The 19,260-nt window shown below is 63.4% G+C and overlaps 3 protein-coding genes across 6 annotated transcripts; 1 reads left to right on the plus strand and 2 right to left on the minus strand.

Moving 5' to 3' along the window:
• Positions 1–2,275: 2,275 nt before the first annotated feature.
• On the minus strand, positions 2,276–5,419 carry LCN12 (lipocalin 12). 3 transcript variants are annotated; one of them, XR_001721108.3, is made up of 6 exons: positions 5,135–5,419; positions 4,548–4,684; positions 3,883–3,962; positions 3,698–3,814; positions 2,947–3,508; positions 2,276–2,402 (listed from the first exon to the last, which is right to left on the minus strand). XR_001721108.3 is itself a non-coding variant. In XM_016962202.3 (6 exons), the coding sequence occupies exons 1-6, from the start codon at positions 5,324–5,326 to the stop codon at positions 2,374–2,376; spliced, it is 657 nt and encodes a 218-aa protein (XP_016817691.1). In that variant the 5' UTR covers positions 5,327–5,419; the 3' UTR covers positions 2,276–2,373. The 3 variants fall into 3 exon arrangements, 2 of the variants coding, with proteins under 2 accessions (XP_016817691.1, XP_009456029.1); XM_016962202.3 differs by having other exon boundaries at positions 3,407–3,508; XM_009457754.4 differs by lacking the exon at positions 2,276–2,402 and having other exon boundaries at positions 2,909–3,508.
• Positions 5,420–10,658: 5,239 nt separating this feature from the next.
• On the minus strand, positions 10,659–12,591 carry C8G (complement C8 gamma chain). Its single transcript, XM_016962201.3, has 7 exons — positions 12,313–12,591; positions 11,932–12,068; positions 11,703–11,773; positions 11,510–11,617; positions 11,136–11,237; positions 11,013–11,051; positions 10,659–10,934 (listed from the first exon to the last, which is right to left on the minus strand). The coding sequence occupies exons 1-7, from the start codon at positions 12,448–12,450 to the stop codon at positions 10,921–10,923; spliced, it is 609 nt and encodes a 202-aa protein (XP_016817690.2). The 5' UTR covers positions 12,451–12,591; the 3' UTR covers positions 10,659–10,920.
• Positions 12,592–13,055: 464 nt separating this feature from the next.
• Positions 13,056–17,355, plus strand: FBXW5 (F-box and WD repeat domain containing 5). Of its 2 annotated transcripts, none has more exons than XM_016962200.3 (9): positions 13,056–13,200; positions 13,688–13,903; positions 14,291–14,448; positions 14,853–15,027; positions 15,101–15,249; positions 15,324–15,744; positions 16,106–16,253; positions 16,327–16,539; positions 16,619–17,355. In XM_016962200.3, the coding sequence occupies exons 2-9, from the start codon at positions 13,711–13,713 to the stop codon at positions 16,860–16,862; spliced, it is 1,701 nt and encodes a 566-aa protein (XP_016817689.1). In that variant the 5' UTR covers positions 13,056–13,200; positions 13,688–13,710; the 3' UTR covers positions 16,863–17,355. The 2 variants fall into 2 exon arrangements, with proteins under 2 accessions (XP_016817689.1, XP_063644158.1); XM_063788088.1 differs by having other exon boundaries at positions 13,132–13,200; positions 14,187–14,448.
• The last annotated feature ends 1,905 nt before the right edge of the window (positions 17,356–19,260 follow it).

Here is a 19,260-nt window from a genome sequence, read left to right on the forward strand (position 1 = left end):
CATCCATCCATCCACCCACCCACCCATCATCCAACCATCCACCCACCAACCCATCATCCAACCATCCATCCATCCACCCACCCACCCATCATCCAACCATCCATCCATCCACCCACCCATCATCCAACCATCCATCCACCCACCCATCATCCAACCATCCATCCACCCACCCATCATCCAACCATCCATCCACCCACCCATCATCCAACCATCCATCCATCCACCCACCCATCATCCAACCATCCATCCACCGACCCATCATCCAACCATCCATCCACCCACCCATCTCCAACCATCCATCCACCCACCCACCCATCATCCAACCATCCATCCACCCACCCATCATCCAGCCATCCATCCACCCACCCATCATCCAACCATCCATCCACCGACCCATCATCCAACTATCCATCCACCCACCCATCATCCAACCATCCATCCATCCAATATCCAACCATCCATCCACCCACCCACCCAATATCCAACCATCCACCATCTACCCATCATCCAACCATCCATCCACCCACCCATCATCCAACCATCCATCCACCCACCCACCCATCATCCAACCATCCATCCACCCACCCATCTCCAACCATCCATCCATCCACCCACCCATCATCCAACCATCCATCCACCCACCCATCATCCAACCATCCATCCACCCAATATCCAACCATCCATCCACCTACCCATCATCCAACCATCCATCCACCCAATATCCAACCATCCATCCACCCACCCAATATCCAACCATCCACCATCTACCCATCATCCAACCATCTATCCATCCATCCACCCATCATCCAACCAGCCATCCACCCACCTACCCATCATCCAACCATCCATCCATCTACCCATCCATCCATCCACCCAATATCCAACCATCCATCTATCCATCTAACCGTCTATCCACCCATCCATCATCCAAACATCTATCCATCATCCGTCCACCCAGCCCTTCATCCATCCATTTATCCATTAATCTACCCATCCATCCACCCACCCATCTACCCATCCTTCCATTTATCCATTCATCTGCTCATCTGTCCATCCATCCACCCACCCAACCATTATCCAACCATCCATCCATCCATCCATCCATCCATCCATCATTCAGCAGCTTTCTCTGTGTCAGGAGCCATGTTGGAATGTGGGATAGAGTGATGGACAAAGCAGGCCTGTGCCTGCCCTTGTGGGAGTTGTGTGTTGGGGAGTCAGACACACAGAAAAGGTTGAATTGTGGCTGCAGTGAGCACCACAGCTGGTGTCGTTTGACTTGATCATGGGGATCCATCTTGTTGGGGCCGTCAGGGCAGGGAGGAATTCCAGTCTGTCTGCTGTCTCTGTCCATCTTCCAGTTCCAGAATCTGCTTGGATCCTGTACAGCCTGCCCAGCAGGAGGTGCACATGATGGCAGAAGGATTCTAAACAAGGGCCATGCTTCTGAGCAGCGGGGTGCTCCTGGTGGGTGAAGGTTAGGCACCAGGTTGGGGGTCTCTGGATGTTCTTTGCTCTCTAGCAAGGCCAGAGACCACTAGGGTCCATGGCCGCCCTGGGTGGTGTCCTGCTCTCCCTGCCCGGAGGACAGTGGGGGCCGAGATGGACACAGACATCGGAGGGCTGAGAAATGGGTTACTCTGGCTGGCCGGTGGGGGTGGGCGTCCGAATACAGCCATCTTGCAGGGGTGTACAGTCAGGGTTGGGGGGGCTCAGGCTGGGAGTGGGTGTCTGGGTTGTGACCTCAGACCCTTTGTGTCTCTGTGCCCAGCAGGCTCCAGCCCGAGGCTGCTTGTCACCGCCTCCCCTCTCCCAGACCTGGGGCATCTGCACCAGGGCCTCCTCCTGTTCTGGGACCCTGGTAGCTCCAGGCCAGCTTCCCTGACAGAACAGCCGCTGCCTGGGACAGCTCGGGGTCTGAGTGTTTCCGGGGCAAGCTCCAGCCCGGCTGCATCTGGCATGGCAGCCCCGAGTGCTGACCAGGGTGGAGGTGGAGAAGGGCCTGCGAACTCCCACAGCCGAGGGCCCAAGGGGCAGGGATGGAGGGGCCTTGGCCTGGGAACGACCTTGTACAACCTGCAACCACAGGCAAAGGCTCACGCATGAACACACATGTGCATGCCCTCACTGACAGAGTCACACACACTGGGCAGAGAGAGCCGGCTGGGGGGCCGTAGTGTGCCCAGAGGAGGAGCTGTGGCAGCCCTGCAGGGTCAGCGGTCGCCTTGCTCCCGTCTCTGCCCAACCCGACGTCACAGTGGTCACACTCTGGGGCTCTGGGCTTGGTGCATTTATTCAGGTTTGAGAGCTGAGGAGGGCAGAGCTCGCGCAGCTGTGAGGCAGGGCTGGGCCGGACAGGAGCTGCTTCATCCTTCAACAGACGCTGGCCTGGGGTGACCAGCCTGGTGGGGGAGATGGAGTCGGGATGGAGGACAAAGGGGGAGCAGGGGACGGAGCCCAGGAGGAAGCAAGGGAGGGCACAAAGGAGGGGCAGGTGGCTTCGGGTGAGAAGCAGGAGGGAGAAAGGGGACCAGCAGTGGGTCTAGGGGAAGGGGCTGGGGTGAGGGAGGCTGAGAAGGGGCAGAAGATGTGGCCCACAGCGGCTCCCAACAGCCCCAGGTCCTCAGGAAGCCCCTCACCTGTCCCTGTCCCCATGGGCCCCCAGACTCACTGCAGACCCAGGAGGCCTGGCATAGCGAGTGTGCAGGTGTGTGCAGGTGTGTGCAGACCAGCACGTGTGCCTGTGCACGGGTAGACAGCATGTGTGCCAGTGTGAGTGGCGCGTGTGTAAGTGGGTGTTCGCATGTGGAGGCATGTGCCAGTCTGTACACGTTTGCTCATGCGTGAGTGTGTGTGCATGTGGTTATGCCCATGTAAAGGACCAGAGGCGGGAATCAAAAGGGCACGGTGGGCATCCCTCCAGGAAGAGGAGGGGCTCAGGCTGACCTCGCCCTCCCACAAGAAGAGTCAGGCCTTGGGGGCCGCGGCTGTCTGAGTGGTCAGGCTGGGGCTGCCACCCAGGGCAGGCTGCTGAGGTCCAGGGCACCTCCTGGGATGAGTCCAAGCTCCTTGTGAGCAGGGATGGGTGAAGGGAGGAGGTGGCCCAGGACAGGGGACCCAGAGGGAGGAGATGGCCCGGGACAGGGGACCTGGGGTGAGAGGAGGTGGCCCAGGACAGGAGACCCGGGGTGGGAGGAGGTGGCCCAGGACAGGGGACCCGGGGCGGCAGGAGGTGGCTCAGAGCCTGGGTTGAGCACAGGGACCCAGGAGCCTGGAAACCCCTGAGCGCAGGCTGGGGCTGAGCTCCCTGGGTAGACACTGGGTCCAGCTCCTCTAGGGTCAACCAAACTCATTCCTGCGGGCCCCGTGCCTACTGCCCAGCATGCCTGCAGGTGAGCCATGTTACCAGTCACATCTGGGAAGACAATGTTGTCATCCGAGAGGCCCTGAGCTCTGCCCAGGCAGATGAACTGGTCCAGCGTCCCGGGAGGCAGCAACCAGCTCCTGCCTGCAGCCCAGGGAGCCCAGCGTGGGTCTGTGCACTTGGCAGGGGGTTGGGGGCTGGGTAGGTGGGAGATTGAACTATCTGTACCCCCAAGTCACTCCAGGCGGGGTGGGGAGGCAGGGTCTGACCCAAAGCCTGGAAGGAGGTGCCTCCAGGGCCACACATGGGCCCAGGACGGGGTGGGAGGCTCACCAAGCAGGCTGATCCTGAGGACGGCCAGCCTGCTCGTGTGTCTGCGGGACAGCATCAGGGCGAACTGAGTGTAGTCGCTGTCCACCACCCGGGTCTCCTCTCTGTCCGCCCCGGGCTCTGAGGGGGCACAGACGTCACGTTCCTGTGGGCCAGCACCCCGTCCCTCCCTCCTGTGACTGGCTTACCCACACCGTGGTCCACAGTGAACTGCCCGTGCTGGGCTGCCGGTATCAGCACATAAGACCATGTGTCACAGTGCTGGCCTCTGTAGGAGGGGACAGGTGGAGGCGGAAGGCTCCGGTAGCTGGCAGGTCCATGCCGAGGTGGGCCCCTCAGGAGATTTCAGCCGCTTATTCAGAGGGACCCACGGCGGGAGTGGCCAAGCGTCATGAGTGGAGATGGTGTCTAACTATGTTGCTCAGGCTGGTCTCAAACTCCTGAGTTCAAGTGATCCTTCTGCCTCTGCCTCCTGAAGTACTGGGATTACATGTGTGCGCCACTGTGCCCGGCCCCCAAAGTGCTGGGATTACAGGTGTGCGCCACTGCGCTCGGCCCCCGAAGTGCTAGGATTACAGGTGTGAGCCAGCGCGCCCGGCCCCCGAAGTGCTGGGATTACAGGTGTGAGCCAGCGCGCCCGGCCCCCGAAGTGCTAGGATTACAGGTGTGAGCCAGCGCGCCCAGCTGCCCACACTTTTTTGTATACTCCCCAACTGGGTTTGGTCATTGGCAGGCAGAGTCATGAAGCTGCCTGTGCTGGGACAGGGCCCATGGCGCACCTGAGCCACTGGCGGCTGGGACCCAGGCCCGGGATCCTCCTCACCCGCTTGGAACGGCAGGGACAGCCACTCACCGAGTCATGGCATTCCACACCTCAAAGCGGCCATCGTCACTTAGCTCGAAAGTTGCGGCGAAAGCGTTCAGCAGCACCCTGTGCTCCGGCCTGAAGCTGTTGCCCACCAGGCCCAGAACGAACCATTCCCCCTGGAACTACAGAGGCGGTGGTGGGCAGGGGTGGCGGTGGGCAGGGGTGGCAGTGGGCAGGGTCAGGAGCCCCCTCCCGCCCTCCCTGGCAGCTTCTGGACCCCTCACAGAGCAGTGCTCCCGGCTGGGCCGGCGCCAGGGACACTGGCAAGAACCGGAGGCTACTCTGGGTCTGGCAGGGACATGGTGACCCTGGCCAGTGGCTGTGCGGCCTTCCCGAGCCTGTTTCCCCTCACGCACAGAGGGAGCGATGGGCTGGGGTGACGGCAGGGAATGGGTGCCAGGAAGGTCTGCGCTGGGCCCTCCTCTGCTGGAGGTCAGGGGCCCGCCTGGGGGCTCCTGGAAGCACGGCTGGTCCTGGCTCTCTGGGCAGCATCCCCAGGCCTGCTCAGCCACCAGCCTCTCCCTGCACTCAGACCCAGCCGGCTGCTTCTCCTTCCATCAAAACCCCTGTACCTGGTTTCCTTGGAAGCTCTGCATCGGGGGCGGGAGTCGCGGGGGGGTTGGGGTCTGGGCCTGCAGGACTTTCAGCAAGGAGAGCCACAGCCACAGGCCACACAGCAGCCTCATCCTGGCAGCTGCTGGGCCCACAGGGACAGAGAGAAGGAAGTGGCCATGGGCAGGTGGCCCAGAGACCCACCTCTTCATGCACGTACCCAGCAGGTGCCCCTCCCAAGGGGGTGTGCCCCTCTGCCTCCCTCCTCAGGACTGGCAGGAGAGGTGGTGCCCAGGGCAGGCCTGGTGTGGGCTGGGTGGTGCGGGCTCTCCTCAGGTCCCACCCACCCACCTGCGGTCTCTTGGGTTCCAGCCAGGTGGGGTAGGAGGGGCCCCCAGGTCCACCTTCCACCTCTTCTCATTTCTGAGGCCCTGCCCCCTTCAGCCCCCTTCCAAGTGCCCCATGCTGGGGGTTCAGAGGCCCCACGCAGCCTGCCCCAGCCTTCCTCCCTGTCACAGAATGTTGCGTCCCAGACAGACAGCGTGACCTGCCGCAGCCATAAGGGATAGGGCCCAGCTGTGGCCAAACCTGGGCATTCCCCCTGCAGGGCCTGGGGCTGCCAGCCGCCCCCCCACCCCTACCCTGCCTGGCTCCGCACATGCCTGAACCGCAGCGTGGGCCGTGGCCCTGGAGCAAGAACAGGACCAGGGAGGGGCCCTGTGGCCATGAGGCCGGGGTGGAGGTGGCCCGAGCAGGCGAGGAGGGAGGCTGGGGCCTGCAGAGCACCCAGGCACCCTGGTGAGGACAGCTGGGGCATTTTAAACGCAGTCTCTGCCCAGAGGGAGGGGCAGGGCTGGGAAGCCCCACTAATGGGAGTGGGCACCCCATGCTGGTCCTGCCTAAAAGAAAGGATTAGTAGGCCAGGCACAGAGGCTCATGCCTATAATCCCAGCACTTTGGGGGGCCAAGGCGGGAGGATCGCTCGAGCCCAGGAGTTTGACATCACCCTAGACAACATAGCGAGACACCATCTCTACAAAAAAATTTAAAAGTTAGCTGGGGGTGGTGGTGCACACCTGTGGTCCCAGCTACTTGAGAGGCTGAGGTGGGAGGATTGCTTTAGCCCAGGAGTTTGAGCCTGCAGTAAGCTATGATTGTGCCACCAGACTCCAGCCTGGGCAAGACTGAGATCTCATCTCTAAAAATATAAAAATAAAATGTAAAAAGCGGGCTGGCAGGGAGGGCATTGGCAGGCTTGGGGCTTCTAGCTGCCCTGACACCCCTTGGATGATGGGGCTAGGGAGTGGAGTCCCCTTCCTGACCTCTCCTCCCATCCTCACAGGTAGCTGAAGCCTCTGGGTGCTGGACTCCATGTTACGGGGTCACCAAGGGTGAGCCAGGTGCCTCCCACTCACCGTGTGCCTGGCCTGTGAGCCTCTGTCCAGGCCACCTCCTCCCCCCAGGTCCCTGTCCTGGCCGCCCCCTCCCACCCCAGATTCCCTGTCCTGGACGCCCCCTCCCACCCCAGATTCCCTGTCCTGGCCACCTCCTCCCCTCACCCAGCCCTGCTTACAAGGGACTTAGGCTCATCCCAGGAGGTGCCCTGGGCCTCGGCAGCCTGCCCTGGGTGGCAGCCCCAGCCTGGCCACTCAAAGAGCCCAGCCCCCAGGACTTCAGGGCTCCAGGGCTGGGCTCTGTCCCAGGCCTCACTGCCCACGGAGAAGGGCAGCTTGCTGTGCCTTGTCTCACCAGCACAACGCTAGCGTTTCAGGAGGCTGGCCCAGGAAAAGAAAAGTTGGAAATAATCTGTTCATTCCCCTGAGCTCCCCAGAGGCGCCTTCGACTCTCCACTATCCCCCTGGCCCCAGCCAGCCTAGGAGCGCCTGTCCGCAGCCCCAGGGTCCTGCTCTCAGCGCAGCAGGCACCCCTCCCGGAGCCCGTCTTATCGCAGGGCACTGGGGAGATTTGGGATCACAGCACACAGCCCATGTACAGGACAGTCCCCGCTACGGACCCCGCCCATGCAGGGCCCTGCGGGAGGAAAACCGGGCCTTCCCTGGCCAGCCCGAGACCCACAGAGACTGAGCAGCAGAGGTCGGGTGGGCCGAGTCCTCGACACAGAGGAGGGTCCCTCGGCTCCAAGCAGCGCCTCAGACCCCATGCTCCCTCCCCCAGACCCACTCCTGCCGCCCTGGGGGGTCTGTGTGTGCCTCCAGGTAGCCACTGGCTGCTGCCGTTAACCTCTGTGCCCCCCATGTCCCCTGCAGGAGCCTCCTGGACATGACAATGGGTTCGGCGCGCCTCCTCCCCCCACCGCGGGGCAGACGCAGGTGCTGCTCCTCCCGTCTAACGTGATTGGTGGAGGGTAGGCACGTGACCTCCGCCGCCCAATCAGGGCCCTGCAGGTGCCTTTGCCTGGCTGGGCCGGCGGCGCTGGAACGGGCCGTGCAGGACGCGGGCCTTGGGGCACTTGCGGGGCTCCCGGGGGAGTCCTGGCTCTGACCTCGGCCTTCCATACCGCCTGGGGTGGGCGGGCCGGGCGCGGCAGCACACGCCAGTGAGCCCAGCGCTTTGGGAGGCCGAGGCGGGAGGCGGTGCCCGGGAGCTTGCGTGCCACGGGGAGGAGCAGCCGCACCTTCTGCAGGGCGTCCTTGAGAGGCGGGAGGGAAACCGCCGCTTCCACTCAGCACCCTGGACCCCCAGCCCACCGTGGGGACCGGTCCCTGGGGCCTCTCCCATTGACCCCTCCCATCAGGTCCTCTCTTCCCTCTGCTTCGCTCCCCGGCACCCCTACCCCCAACCCATCGCCTTCATCTCTGCCTCCCCACAGCAACAAGGACAGACTTCCCCTCCACTGCTCTTCCTCCGTTCCCGGAAAACTCCCGGCCTGTCCTCTGCTCACCCTCCCCTCTCTCTTCCCACTCCCCGGGCAAAGACCTTTTCCCAGACACGGTCCTGGGCGCTGGGAGGCCCCTTGGGGGTGGGGTGGGGGTCAGGGGTGGTTGGGGCGTGGCTGGGGAGGAGGGTGCCTCGTCCCCACATGGAGGAGTCCTGGCCCACCTGTCCCTCTGAGCACCTGCGTGGCCAGGGAGGACGGGCACGGCACCCGACTGTCGGCCCTGCCTGTGGGACCAGGGGCTCCGGGGGCCCCACACAGCACTCTCACGTCCAGGCAAGGCGGGGGCACCCAGGACAGTCCTGGACTCCTGACCCCGCAGGTCTTGGGCAAGACTGCTAACAATTAAATGTTAGTTTCTATAGATGAAAAAACTTTTTTTTTAAATAGAGATGAGGTCTCACTATGTTGCCCAGTCAGATCTTGAACTCTTGGCCTCAAGCGATCCTCCTGCCTCAGCCTCTCAAAGTGCTGAGATTAAAGGTGTGAGCCACTGTGCCCAGCCAGTTTGCATAGTTTTGTTGTTGTTTGTTTTTTTTTTTTTTTTAATAAATTGAGACAGAGTCTCGCTCTGTCACCCGGGCTGGAGTGCAATGGCGCGATCTCAGCTCACAGCAACCTCTGTCTCCTGGATTCAAGCGATTCTCCTGCCTGAGCCTCCTGGGTAGCTGGGATTACAGGCGCCCACCATCACGCCTGGCTAATTTTTTTTGTATTTTTAGTAGAGACGGGGTTTCACCATGTTGGCCAGGCTGGTTTCAAACTCCTGACCTCAAGTGATCTGCCCGCCTCAGCCTCCCAAAGTGCTAGAATTACAGGCGTGAGCCACCGCGCCCGGCCATTTCCATAGATTTTTTTTTTTTTTTTTTTTTTTTTGAGACAGAGTCTCACTGTCGCCCAGACTGGAGGCAGTGGCATGATCCCGGGTCACCACAACCTCTGCCTCCTGGGTTCAAGCAATTCTCCTGCCTCAGCCTCTGGAGTAGCTGGGATTACAGGCGCCTGCCACCATGACCAGCTAATTTTTGTATTTTTAGTAGAGACAAGGTTTCACCATGTTGGACAGGCTGGTCTTGAACTCCTGGCCTCAAGTGATCCACCCGCCTCAGCCTCCCAAAGTGCTGGGATTATAGGCGTGAGCCACCACGCCCAGCCAAATTATGCAAACTATTTTAAAGAACAATGATTCACACAGAGCTATCGTGATTTTATGTAGTGTTTGAAATTTAACTAGAGCTCATTCAATGCGTCTGTGAAAATGAAATGCTTTGTAATCCTTGCGCTGCACATCCTCTGGTCCCAGAGCACACAGCCAAGTGGCCACGCACTTCACTCAGTGCGGGAACCCACCCAGCCCTGCAGTCAGAGGCGTGGAGGGTCAGGCTGGGCCACTCTGCCACCAACCACAGCACCCAAGGTCATCGGGTGGGTCTCTGGCGCCACCCCTCGGACATTCAGCCCTCCCTGAAGCTTGTGACCGTGGCCAGCTACCCGACTCCTCCTGCCCCCAGATGAGACCCTCACTTTCTGTTTGGGGGATGTGGGGCCAGGCATGGAGGAGGCTTTCCTGGGGCTCAGGCCTAGAGTCTTCCCGGCGTTGCCAGCTCTGAACCCTGAGCCCTTCTGTTGCGCCCTGCTATCTCATGGGTCTCTGGGACATGGAGCTGGAGTGGGGGAAGGCGATGCAAGGGTACGACCTCCTGGGCCCTTCTCCTTCCCAGGTCCCGGCAGTCAGGGCCCCTGCCTCCCCTTCCCACCACCTGACTTGCCTGCCCTCCTGGGGTCTAGCAGCTTAGTGAACAGGTGGGCACAGCAGGGGGAGCCCTGCCCGTGGGATGGGGACCCCCTGGAGCAGCTGCTGGCTCCTCCCTGCCCCCACCCAGGCCGTGTGCTTTGGGACCAACTCCAAGGTGCCTTCTCCTCCCATCCCTGCCCACTGTGGCTGATTGGTGGCTGATCCCCGGACTTGTAAGTTCCTAGGGGGAGGGACCAGCCCACCTGGTGGTCCCAGGGCCCAGCACACAGTGGGCCTTCAGAAATGCTTATCAAACAAATGCCAGTGGCCGCAGGCAGGGCCTGAGAGGAGCAGCTTAGCGGCCAGGTCCAGGCCCAGCATGGCCAAGCCATGCCGGGTTCCTGATATTCTCCGGCCCTAGCCCAGGGGCTGCCCCGAGGGCAGAGCTGGCCCACCCCCACATTCTCTTCTGCTTCCTGGTTTCACGGGGGACGTGGTAGTGGATGAGGTGTGCAGAGAGTGCAGTGGCTGTGGGTGGACAGCACCAACTGCTGCCACCAACACGGGCCAGCTGGTGCCAGCTCGGCTCGGAAGAGGCCAAAATGGGCAGTGACGGGAGACAGCTGGCCTCCCATGGGGGCGGAGGAGCAGCCCGGGGGCTGCAGGACAATGGCCCAGGCAAGAGCAGCCTTGGAGTGAGGCTGGACGCCCCCAGGTCCCAGCAGGGCACAAGATGGGCATATGCCAGAGAGGATCTCCCCTCCCAAATCCCAAGAGCCGCTGAAATCGGCCCAGTGCCCACTGCGTGGACTCCAGCCAACAGGGAGCGCCAGGCTTTTAAAGAGGCGGGGTGGGGGCAGAGAGGGCCTTGGTGGTACTGGCGCCGGTCCAGAGTGGACAGAAGAGTCAGAGAGGGGTCTGAGACATTTAATAAGTAGGTACCACTCCACCCACTGTCCTCTGGGGCAGCCAGCAGAAGATCCCCTGCCCCGGGTGGCAGGGCCCTGATCTGAGGCTGGTTTCACAGAGGACGGGCAGCGGGCACCCCACTGGTGGGGTCGTCTCTCGGGGCACTGACTTCTCAGCACTGGAGCTGTGTGCCGGCCTCACCTCCTCACTTCTGCAGCAGGGATGAGACTCAGCCGGTGGCAGTGGCCCCCCTCACCACGCCGGCCTCACCTCCTCACTTCTGCAGCGGAGACGAGACTCAGCCGGTGGCAGTGGCCCCCCTCACCACGCCGCCATGCTTGCCCCGCTGTGCACTCACCGTCCAGGACGTGGAACTGGTCTGCAGCCTCGCAGAAGCCTGGGGGCCCAAGGCAGGGGTCAGGCTGGACATCAGCCCAGAGAGTGGGGGTGGCTGAGCTGGGGACCTGCTGGGGACACTCACCGTACTTGGGGAAGTAGAAGATCTGGTCCTCAGTCAGGTGGGCCTCCTGGACCCGCTGCTCAAACCCACTCAGGACCGAGTCGCTCACAGGGAGCGAGCGGGCTGCAGGGCAGACAGGGTTCCTGGGGTCCTGGCACCAGGCGGCGTGGAGGGCTCTGGGAACGGGGTCTGTGTGTCCCCCGCCCCCTCGGGGCCCTCTCCCTGCTCCCACACCAGGCCTGTCTGTCACTACTCCCTGGGCCCCTGCTTAGCAGGAGGGTCAGGATGGGAGAAAGGAAGTGTGTCCCCATGGGCTCACCCAGCCCCTCGGGGTGGCCCAGTGAGTGTGCAGAGCTTGAGCGCCTGCCTGGTCACAGAGGCTGGCCCCCACATACCGTAGAGCTTCACTGACAGCTGCCCCGCCCGCTCCAGGTACAGGACAGCGAAACTCTGGTAGTCGGTCTCAGCGACAACCACGTGCACAGCCCCTCGGGCGCCTCGGGCTGGGGCAGAGCCACGGTAGCCACGTCAGAGAGCCACAGTGGCTGCGTCATCCCCCACCCACATGCCCTGCAGCCCCTGCCTCACCTTGAAGCAGGAAGCGGCCGAGGACCCCTGTGTCTCCATAGAGCTGGCGCACCTGCCAGCAGATCCCATCCCTGGGGGGGCGGGGAGGAGGCACCACAGGCTGGGAGACCCCATCCAGGAATCGTAGTCCAGGCCACAGCCGGGGTGGGGTCAGGGGCCAGAGCAGGGCTGAAGTCTGGGGGCTGAGAGGAGGGTTGGGGTTAGGGTGCAGGGCTGCTCTGGGACTCACAGCTTTCGGAAGGTACTGACAGCCATGGCTGTGCCCTGGGGAGCCACATGCAGTGTGGTGGCCTCGGCCCGGTGGCCCTGCTCCTGCAGGAAACGGCAAGCGGAGCCCACAGCCACAAGGAGCCAGGTCCCTGCAAACTGGGGGCAGACCATGGGAGAACTCGAGGGCACTGTGGGAGGGCCCCTCACCTGCTTCCCTCTACACCCCCCACAACTTCACCTGCTTCCCTCTCCCCCCCCAACAACTTCTACCTGTCTCCCTCTACCCCTCCCACAACTTCACCCTCTCCCCCCTGACACACAACTTCTACCTGCCTCCCTCTACCCTCCTCCCCCGGCCCAAAAACTTCACGTTCCTCCCTCTACCCCCCACAACTTCTACCTGCTGAGCATCAAAATTGGCCTTGGGCTGGATGGTGCTGATGGGGGATGCGGGCCGGCGTGGCCTCTGAGGCCTCTGGCCCAGCGAGCCAGCTGCCAGGAGCAGAGTCAAGAGGGTCACAGTCCCAGGGGGCAGCATGGTGGCGGCGGCAGGGTGGCAGGACTGTGGGAGGCCAAGGGTAGCACCACCAAGTCCCAGGACAGAGTCTACTCTGCTGTCACAGAGCCCAGCCCAGGAAGTCCATGTCCATCCGTTGCCTCCCCAACCCCAGCCCTGGGCCAGCCCCACCCCCCACCTCCAGCCTCCTCGTGAGCCTAGCTTCGATCTGCACTTCCTGGCAGGGCCCTGGCACCATGTCCCACGTACAAAGTCCGAGTTGACCTCTGGCTGTTTATCCATTTCTCCTGCACCCCTGATTTCCACTGACAGTCCTTAGCCCTTTACACGTTATCTTCCTTAAACCATCACCCAGTGGTCTTATCTCCATGGCCAACGTCACGGGGTTCACGAAGCCACTTGCTCAGGGCCCGGCAACAGGGAGCGCCGGAGGCGGGTCCCGAACCAGCGGTCGTTGAGCCTCGCCTGCAACCCCGCCCACGACCGCCGCCCGCTGGCCACAAGGGGCGCTGTTTCTAACGCGCCCGAGTGCGCGCAGGCGCACAAAGAAAAGCCGGCCAGGCCGCCGGAGCCCAAGGCGCAGGCGCACGAGGGGCGGATGCGGGCTACCCGCGCGCTCTGCCTTCCTCGGCCATCGATGCCTCGGGGCTCGTGGCGTCGAGCCTGGCGGGCTCCCCGTTGGGCGGGGGCGGCGGTCCGAGCGGCTGCTGCAGCGGAAGCGGGTCCGGGTCGCGCAGGGCGGGGGCGGCGCAGCGGGCGGAGGCGGCCGTGGTGAGTGCGCCTGCGGCCCTCGGGGGTCCCGCCTCGTCGGCCCCGCCCGCCTTGGGCGAGTGCAGGAGCCCCGAGGCCGCCCGTGCGCTCGTCCCCGCCGTCCGCCCCGAGCCCGCCGGGCAGAGCTTCTCCAGGGCCGCAGGGCGGAGGCCACTGCCTGGCCGCCCCGAGCTTCCTCTCGGTGGAAGCCCGTCCCCGGACGGCGCCTGGTGTCCCCGTGCTTCGCGTGCGGCGGTCCGGGCCCTGGCGGGCTGAGGGGCGCCCGCTGCCGGCCGCAGGAGGCCGGGGGATGACGCGGCGGAGAGGGGCCGGCCCGGCCCGCCCGGAGCTGCCGGGTCCTTGGTTGGGCGGCGGTGCCCGGGCGTCCCCTGCAGACACGCAGCCCCGTGGAACTCCCGGCGGGACGGTTGGGGCTGGAGGAACAGGACGCCTGCTCTCGGCCTCCCTTCCCGGGCCTGGGCTGAGGGCAGCCGTTGGTGGGTTTCAGGGCCGCCTGGGCAGAATGTCACGATGGACGAGGGCGGCACGCCCCTGCTCCCCGACAGCCTGGTCTACCAGATCTTCCTGAGCCTGGGCCCGGCCGACGTGCTGGCCGCCGGGCTGGTGTGCCGCCAATGGCAGGCCGTGTCGCGGGACGAGTTCCTGTGGAGGGAGCAGTTCTACCGCTACTACCAGGTGGCCCGCGACGTGCCCCGACACCCAGGTCAGTGGCGTGTGGGGCGCCTACCCACGTTCTGCAGCCAGGGCCCCGGGCCCCTGCGCTTGGGGGTCAGCCTGGCTGGGGACCCGCCCCGCGGCCCCGAGTGTGCATGCTCACACCCTCACACCCTGATGGAGGCCTGTCCGGACACAGCACAGGCGCCCCTCAGAGCTTGGAGGCCAGAGGGTTCACTAGGTCACTTGGGGGGTGGGGGGTACAGGGGTCTCTGTGAGCTACAGGGTTGAATCCCCCAGCCGAGGCCTATGCCATGACTAGTGGGTTCCAGGGGCACCACGGGGCCTGCCAGGACTGCTGGGGCCACACTCAGCTCATGGCCGTAACTGCGAGGAGGAAGGCCCGGGCCCAGGACTGACAACTGCCCACCCGCAGCGGCCATGTCCTGGTACGAGGAGTTCCAGCGGCTGTATGACACGGTGCCCTGCGTGGAGGTGCAGACGCTGCGGGAACACACAGACCAGGTCCTGCACCTCAGCTTCTCCCATTCCGGGTACCAGTTCGCGTCCTGCTCCAAGGACTGCACTGTGAAGGTGAGGACCGCCAGGTGTCCTGCACACCCCACCCAGCTCTGCCGCAGCACGGAGGTCCCAGGACCCAGGCGTTCCAACCAGGTGGTGGTGGGGGGGGTGGGTCAGGCCAGAGGTGACACAGCAGCCTCCCTGCATCCAGCGGAGGGACCACAGAGGATCAGGAGCGGTGCAGGGTGGCCCTGAGTGCTGAGGAGAGGGTCCCACACACAGCCACCTGCTCCAGGGGCAGGCTCCTCCGCTCTATACCAATGCCCCCCGAGTGGATGACAGTGGCTGGAAGGGGTCCTTGCTCCCTGGTGGCCTCTGAGTAGGGCTGGCAGAGCTGGGGCCTCATGGCCGTGTAGTAGCAGGCCCCCGCCCCGTGACCTGGCCAGGCGATCACTACAGCCGCCCCTGCCGTACAGATCTGGAGCAACGACCTGACCATCTCGCTGCTGCACAGCGCGGACATGCGGCCCTACAACTGGAGCTACACCCAGTTCTCCCAGTTCAACAAGGACGACTCGCTACTGCTGGCCTCGGGGGTGTTCCTGGGGCCGCACAACTCCTCGTCCGGCGAGATCGCTGTCATCAGCCTAGGTGAGCACGGGCGGCGGGTTGACCCTGCCCCCGCCCCACACCGACAGCCTGTCCAGCCCCGGCCTCCCCACAGACTCCTTCGCGCTGCTGTCCCGCGTGCGGAACAAGCCCTACGACGTGTTCGGCTGTTGGCTCACCGAGACCAGCCTCATCTCGGGGAACCTGCACCGCATCGGAGATATCACCTCCTGCTCGGTGCTGTGGCTCAACAATGCCTTCCAGGTGCGTGCGGGGCTAGGGGCGGGGCTGCCCTCCCCGGGGCCTGGCGCCCACCTGGCACGTGCCCCCGCCCCCAGGACGTGGAGTCAGAGAACGTCAACGTGGTGAAGCGGCTGTTCAAGATCCAGAACCTCAATGCCAGCACCGTCCGCACGGTGATGGTGGCCGACTGCAGCCGCTTCGACAGCCCTGACCTGCTGCTGGAAGCCGGCGACCCGGCCACGTCCCCCTGCCGCATCTTTGACCTAGGCAGCGACAACGAGGAGGTGGTGGCTGGCCCGGCCCCCGCCCACGCCAAGGAGGGCTTGCGGCACTTTCTGGACCGCGTGCTGGAGGGGCGGGCGCAGCCACAGCTGTCGGAGCGCGTGCTAGAGACCAAGGTGGCCGAGCTGCTGGCCCAGGGGCACACCAAGCCACCCGAGCGCAGTGCCACAGGCGCCAGGAGCAAGTACCTCATCTTCACCACTGGCTGCCTCACCTACTCCCCACACCAGATCGGTACACCCCTGCCACCATGCTGCCCGCCTCGGTCCTAGGAGCTTGGGGGAGGCCGGGCAGGGGTCCTGAGGGGCAGACGGCAAGCAAGTCCACAGGCAAAGCTGGGATCGTTCACTCGCCCCTGGGGTCACAAGCCCAGACCTGGGGCCTGTGGGATGAGCAGTGAAAACAAACGCAGGCAGGGCCGCTGGCCAGCAAGCAACCGACGGGCCTGATTCAGGTTTGGGGCCCCCAGAGCAGGCAGTGCCCACGGACCTCTGTGGTGCTCACAGCCCCAGACACCCCATTGGGGTAGGGAGCTGCCCTGGAGTGATGTCCCTGGGGCATTGGACAGGGACCCTCACCGCAGCCCTCCCTGCAGGCATCAAGCAGATCCTGCCACACCAGATGACCACGGCAGGGCCCGTGCTGGGTGAGGGCCGGGGCTCCGACGCCTTCTTCGACGCGCTGGACCACGTCATAGACATACACGGACACATCATCGGCATGGGCCTGTCGCCCGACAACAGGTGGGCCTCTTGCCAGTGTCCCAGGCGGGGTGCCCGCAGGCGGCCCACACCTAGCACAGTGCCCCTCGCCCAGGTACCTGTACGTGAACAGCCGCGCCTGGCCCAACGGTGCGGTGGTGGCCGACCCCATGCAGCCACCACCGATCGCGGAGGAGATTGACCTGCTGGTGTTCGACCTCAAGACCATGCGGGAGGTGAGGCGGGCTCTGCGTGCGCACCGCGCCTACACGCCCAACGACGAGTGCTTCTTCATCTTCCTGGACGTCAGCAGGGACTTCGTGGCCAGGTGCAGGGCGCGGCGTGGTGCAGGGCGGGCGTGGGCGGCAGCGGGCGGGCGGCCGGCTCACCCAGGCGCTGTTCTGCAGCGGGGCAGAGGACCGGCACGGCTACATCTGGGACCGCCACTACAACATCTGTCTGGCCAGGCTGCGGCACGAGGATGTGGTCAACTCAGTGGTCTTCAGTCCCCAGGAGCAGGAGCTGCTGCTCACGGCCAGCGACGACGCCACCATCAAAGCCTGGCGCTCCCCACGCACCGTGCGCGTCCTCCAGGCACCTCGCCCACGGCCTCGCGCCTTCTTCTCCTGGCTTGCCAGCCAGAGGCGCTGAGGTGTGCTGGGTGCACTGGAGCCACCGGGACCCCTTGAGGACGTCGCCAGGCTCTGTGGCTTTTTCCCGAGCGGGAGAGGTGGAGATGCTTGTAGCAGTTACGCCTTAGGAAGGGGACAACCAGGCCCCGCCACGCGCTCACACGCAAACCTGCTCACGCAGCTGTGATGCTTGGCACAGGGTGGCCAGTGCAGATGGAGCCCAAGGCCCCCTCGGCCTCCTGGCCAGCTTGGGGTACACAGGATACTGGGGGTGCCGCTCCTCACTCAACCCCAGGCTAGGGGTACACCTGACCCAGCTGGCCTCGGCCCGGGGCACCTTCGGCTGGTCCTGTGGGGCCCTGGACGGTGGCCCAGTGGTGGCAGGGGCTGCTCCTGGCTGTGGTTGTGCGCCCGGGGCTTGGGAGCGGCCGGTCACGCTGCTGTGGGCCCGAGTGTGTTGCATGTCCACGCACCACCCGTTCAGGGCCCTGAATAAACAGTTGGCAACAGCACATTGTTGTCCAGTCTCTGTCTGCAGGGAGGGAGACTGTGGGCACTGCTGGCACAGTGGAGTGGACCTCATGGTCACTGCTGACGGGTGACGCTGTTAGCGCTGGCACAGTGGTCCTACTGGAGTGAATGTTGCGGTCACTGCTGACAGGTGACATGTGCGTCTGAGGTCATGTGCTGGTGCCAGACTTTGTCACACTGCCCTGTCCTCCATGACCTCCAGGGAGATGCCTGGCACATGTGCCGGGGCTGGCAGCATGCAGGGCCTGCCATCTGGGTCCAGGGTCAGTAGGCCACGTCACTCCCAGTGCCAGGGCAGCCCCCACAGTCAGTCCCGTCCTTGAGGGAGTTCCTCAGCTGCTGGGTCCAGAGTCGGCAGGCTGCGTCGCTCCCAGTGCCAGGGCGGCCCCCACAGTCAGTCCCATCCTTAAGGGAGTTCCTCGGCTGCTGGGTCCAGAGTTGGCAGGCTGCGTCACTCCCAGTGCCAGGGCGGCCCCCCACAGTCCCGTCCTTGAGGGAGTCCCTCGGCTGCTGGGTCCAGAGTCGGCAGGCCGTGTCGCTCCCAGTGCCAGGGCGGTCTCCACAGTCAGTTCAGGCCGGCGAGGATGGGACCAGGGGCCCAGAAGTGGGAGCAGAGGTGGAGCTCCAGCTAGACCCCGCAGGCTTTGTTGGAACTGCACCGGGAGCTCGGGGGCCCGGGGCGATGGTGGTGACAAGGAAGATGGCAGTAGTAGAGCCTGGCACTCGGGTCAGCTGCCCATTATAGGAAGCACACAGAGCTTGTGGCTCCAAACATGGCAGCAAGCAACCCCGTACAGAGAAAGGACGCAGAGGAGACGAGTGAGTGTCGAGGTGATGGTTCCCCTGAGCCACGTGGGCCGCAGGTAGAGACCCTGGGGCTGAGCTCGAGCACCGACGGGGTCAGGGACGGCACCACCAAGAGAGGCTGCGCCACCCAGAGGGACAGAGCCTCTGCCCTGCCAACTCCTGGTCTCCAGCTGGGAAGCCCTGGGGACCACTGTAGTTCATAATAAAACCCCCAACGTGGGCGAGAACAAGGAAAGGAAGGAAGACACACCAAAGACCCCCAGACAAGATGAGCTGCCCTGAGACTAACACCCTCAGAAGGGAGCTGACAGATTGTGTAAATGCAAGCACACCACGGGCAGGCTCCAAAGAATTGAGCAATTTCCTGAAAAGGACTTACCTACGTTCACATTCAAGGAGACTAACAAAAACATTCCTATGCACCATAAAACAAAAGTGGGGACAGAAATCAAGAGGACTTGGACATTTCAAAATAAAAAGGGAGCCAATTAGACACTGGAAAATGACAGGGCGAGTGACTGCATCAAAAGCTTGATACGTAGGCCAGGCGCGGTGGCTCACGCCTGTAATCCCAACACTTTGGGAGGCCGAGGTGGGCAGATCACGAGGTCAGATCGAGACCATCCTGGCTAACACGGTGAAACCCTGTCTCTACTAAAAATACAAAAAATTAGCCGGGCGCGGTGGCGGACGCCTGTAGTCTCAGCTACTCGAGAGGCTGAGGTAGGAGAATGGCGTGAACCTGGGAGGCGGAGCTTGCAGTGAGCCGAGATTGCACCACTGCACTCCAGCCTGGGCGACAGAGCAACACTCTGTCTCAAAAAAGGAAAAGAAAAAAAAAAAATCTTGATATGTGGAAAGCGCTGGACCAGACAGACTCGACGAGAGGACCAGGCAGCAGAAGATGGCACAGAGGAGACGAAAGAAACACAGCCCTGGGAGGGGAATGGAGCGGCATGCATGCCCCCCGGAGACCCAGTGTTTAAAGAGAAAGTGACTGAATTAGCAAAAGAACAGAAGTCCTCAGAAAACATATGCATTATATGAAGAAATCCCGTTTCCAACGAAGGCCTCAAAGA

The sequence above is a fragment of the Pan troglodytes genome, chromosome 11 (assembly GCF_028858775.2).
Source record: "Pan troglodytes isolate AG18354 chromosome 11, NHGRI_mPanTro3-v2.0_pri, whole genome shotgun sequence".
In the NCBI taxonomy this organism is placed as follows: domain Eukaryota; kingdom Metazoa; phylum Chordata; class Mammalia; order Primates; family Hominidae; genus Pan; species Pan troglodytes.

Coding starts and splice junctions, on each gene's coding strand:
- LCN12 (XM_009457754.4), bottom strand. CDS start 5,326: ATGAAGAGGTGGGTCTCTGGGCCACCTGCCCATGGCCACTTCCTTCTC. Junction 3,815..3,882: donor CACTGTGGACCACGGTGTGG/GTAAGCCAGTCA, acceptor GTGCCCCCTCAG/AGCCCGGGGCGGACAGAGAG. Junction 3,509..3,697: donor CCTCAGGATCAGCCTGCTTG/GTGAGCCTCCCA, acceptor CCTGGGCTGCAG/GCAGGAGCTGGTTGCTGCCT.
- C8G (XM_016962201.3), bottom strand. CDS start 12,450: ATGCTGCCCCCTGGGACTGTGACCCTCTTGACTCTGCTCCTGGCAGCT. Junction 11,774..11,931: donor GTCAGTACCTTCCGAAAGCT/GTGAGTCCCAGA, acceptor CCGCCCCCCCAG/GGATGGGATCTGCTGGCAGG. Junction 11,618..11,702: donor CGGCCGCTTCCTGCTTCAAG/GTGAGGCAGGGG, acceptor GCTCTGCCCCAG/CCCGAGGCGCCCGAGGGGCT.
- FBXW5 (XM_016962200.3), top strand. CDS start 13,711: ATGGACGAGGGCGGCACGCCCCTGCTCCCCGACAGCCTGGTCTACCAG. Junction 15,250..15,323: donor GGCTCAACAATGCCTTCCAG/GTGCGTGCGGGG, acceptor CCCCGCCCCCAG/GACGTGGAGTCAGAGAACGT. Junction 15,745..16,105: donor CTACTCCCCACACCAGATCG/GTACACCCCTGC, acceptor CCCTCCCTGCAG/GCATCAAGCAGATCCTGCCA.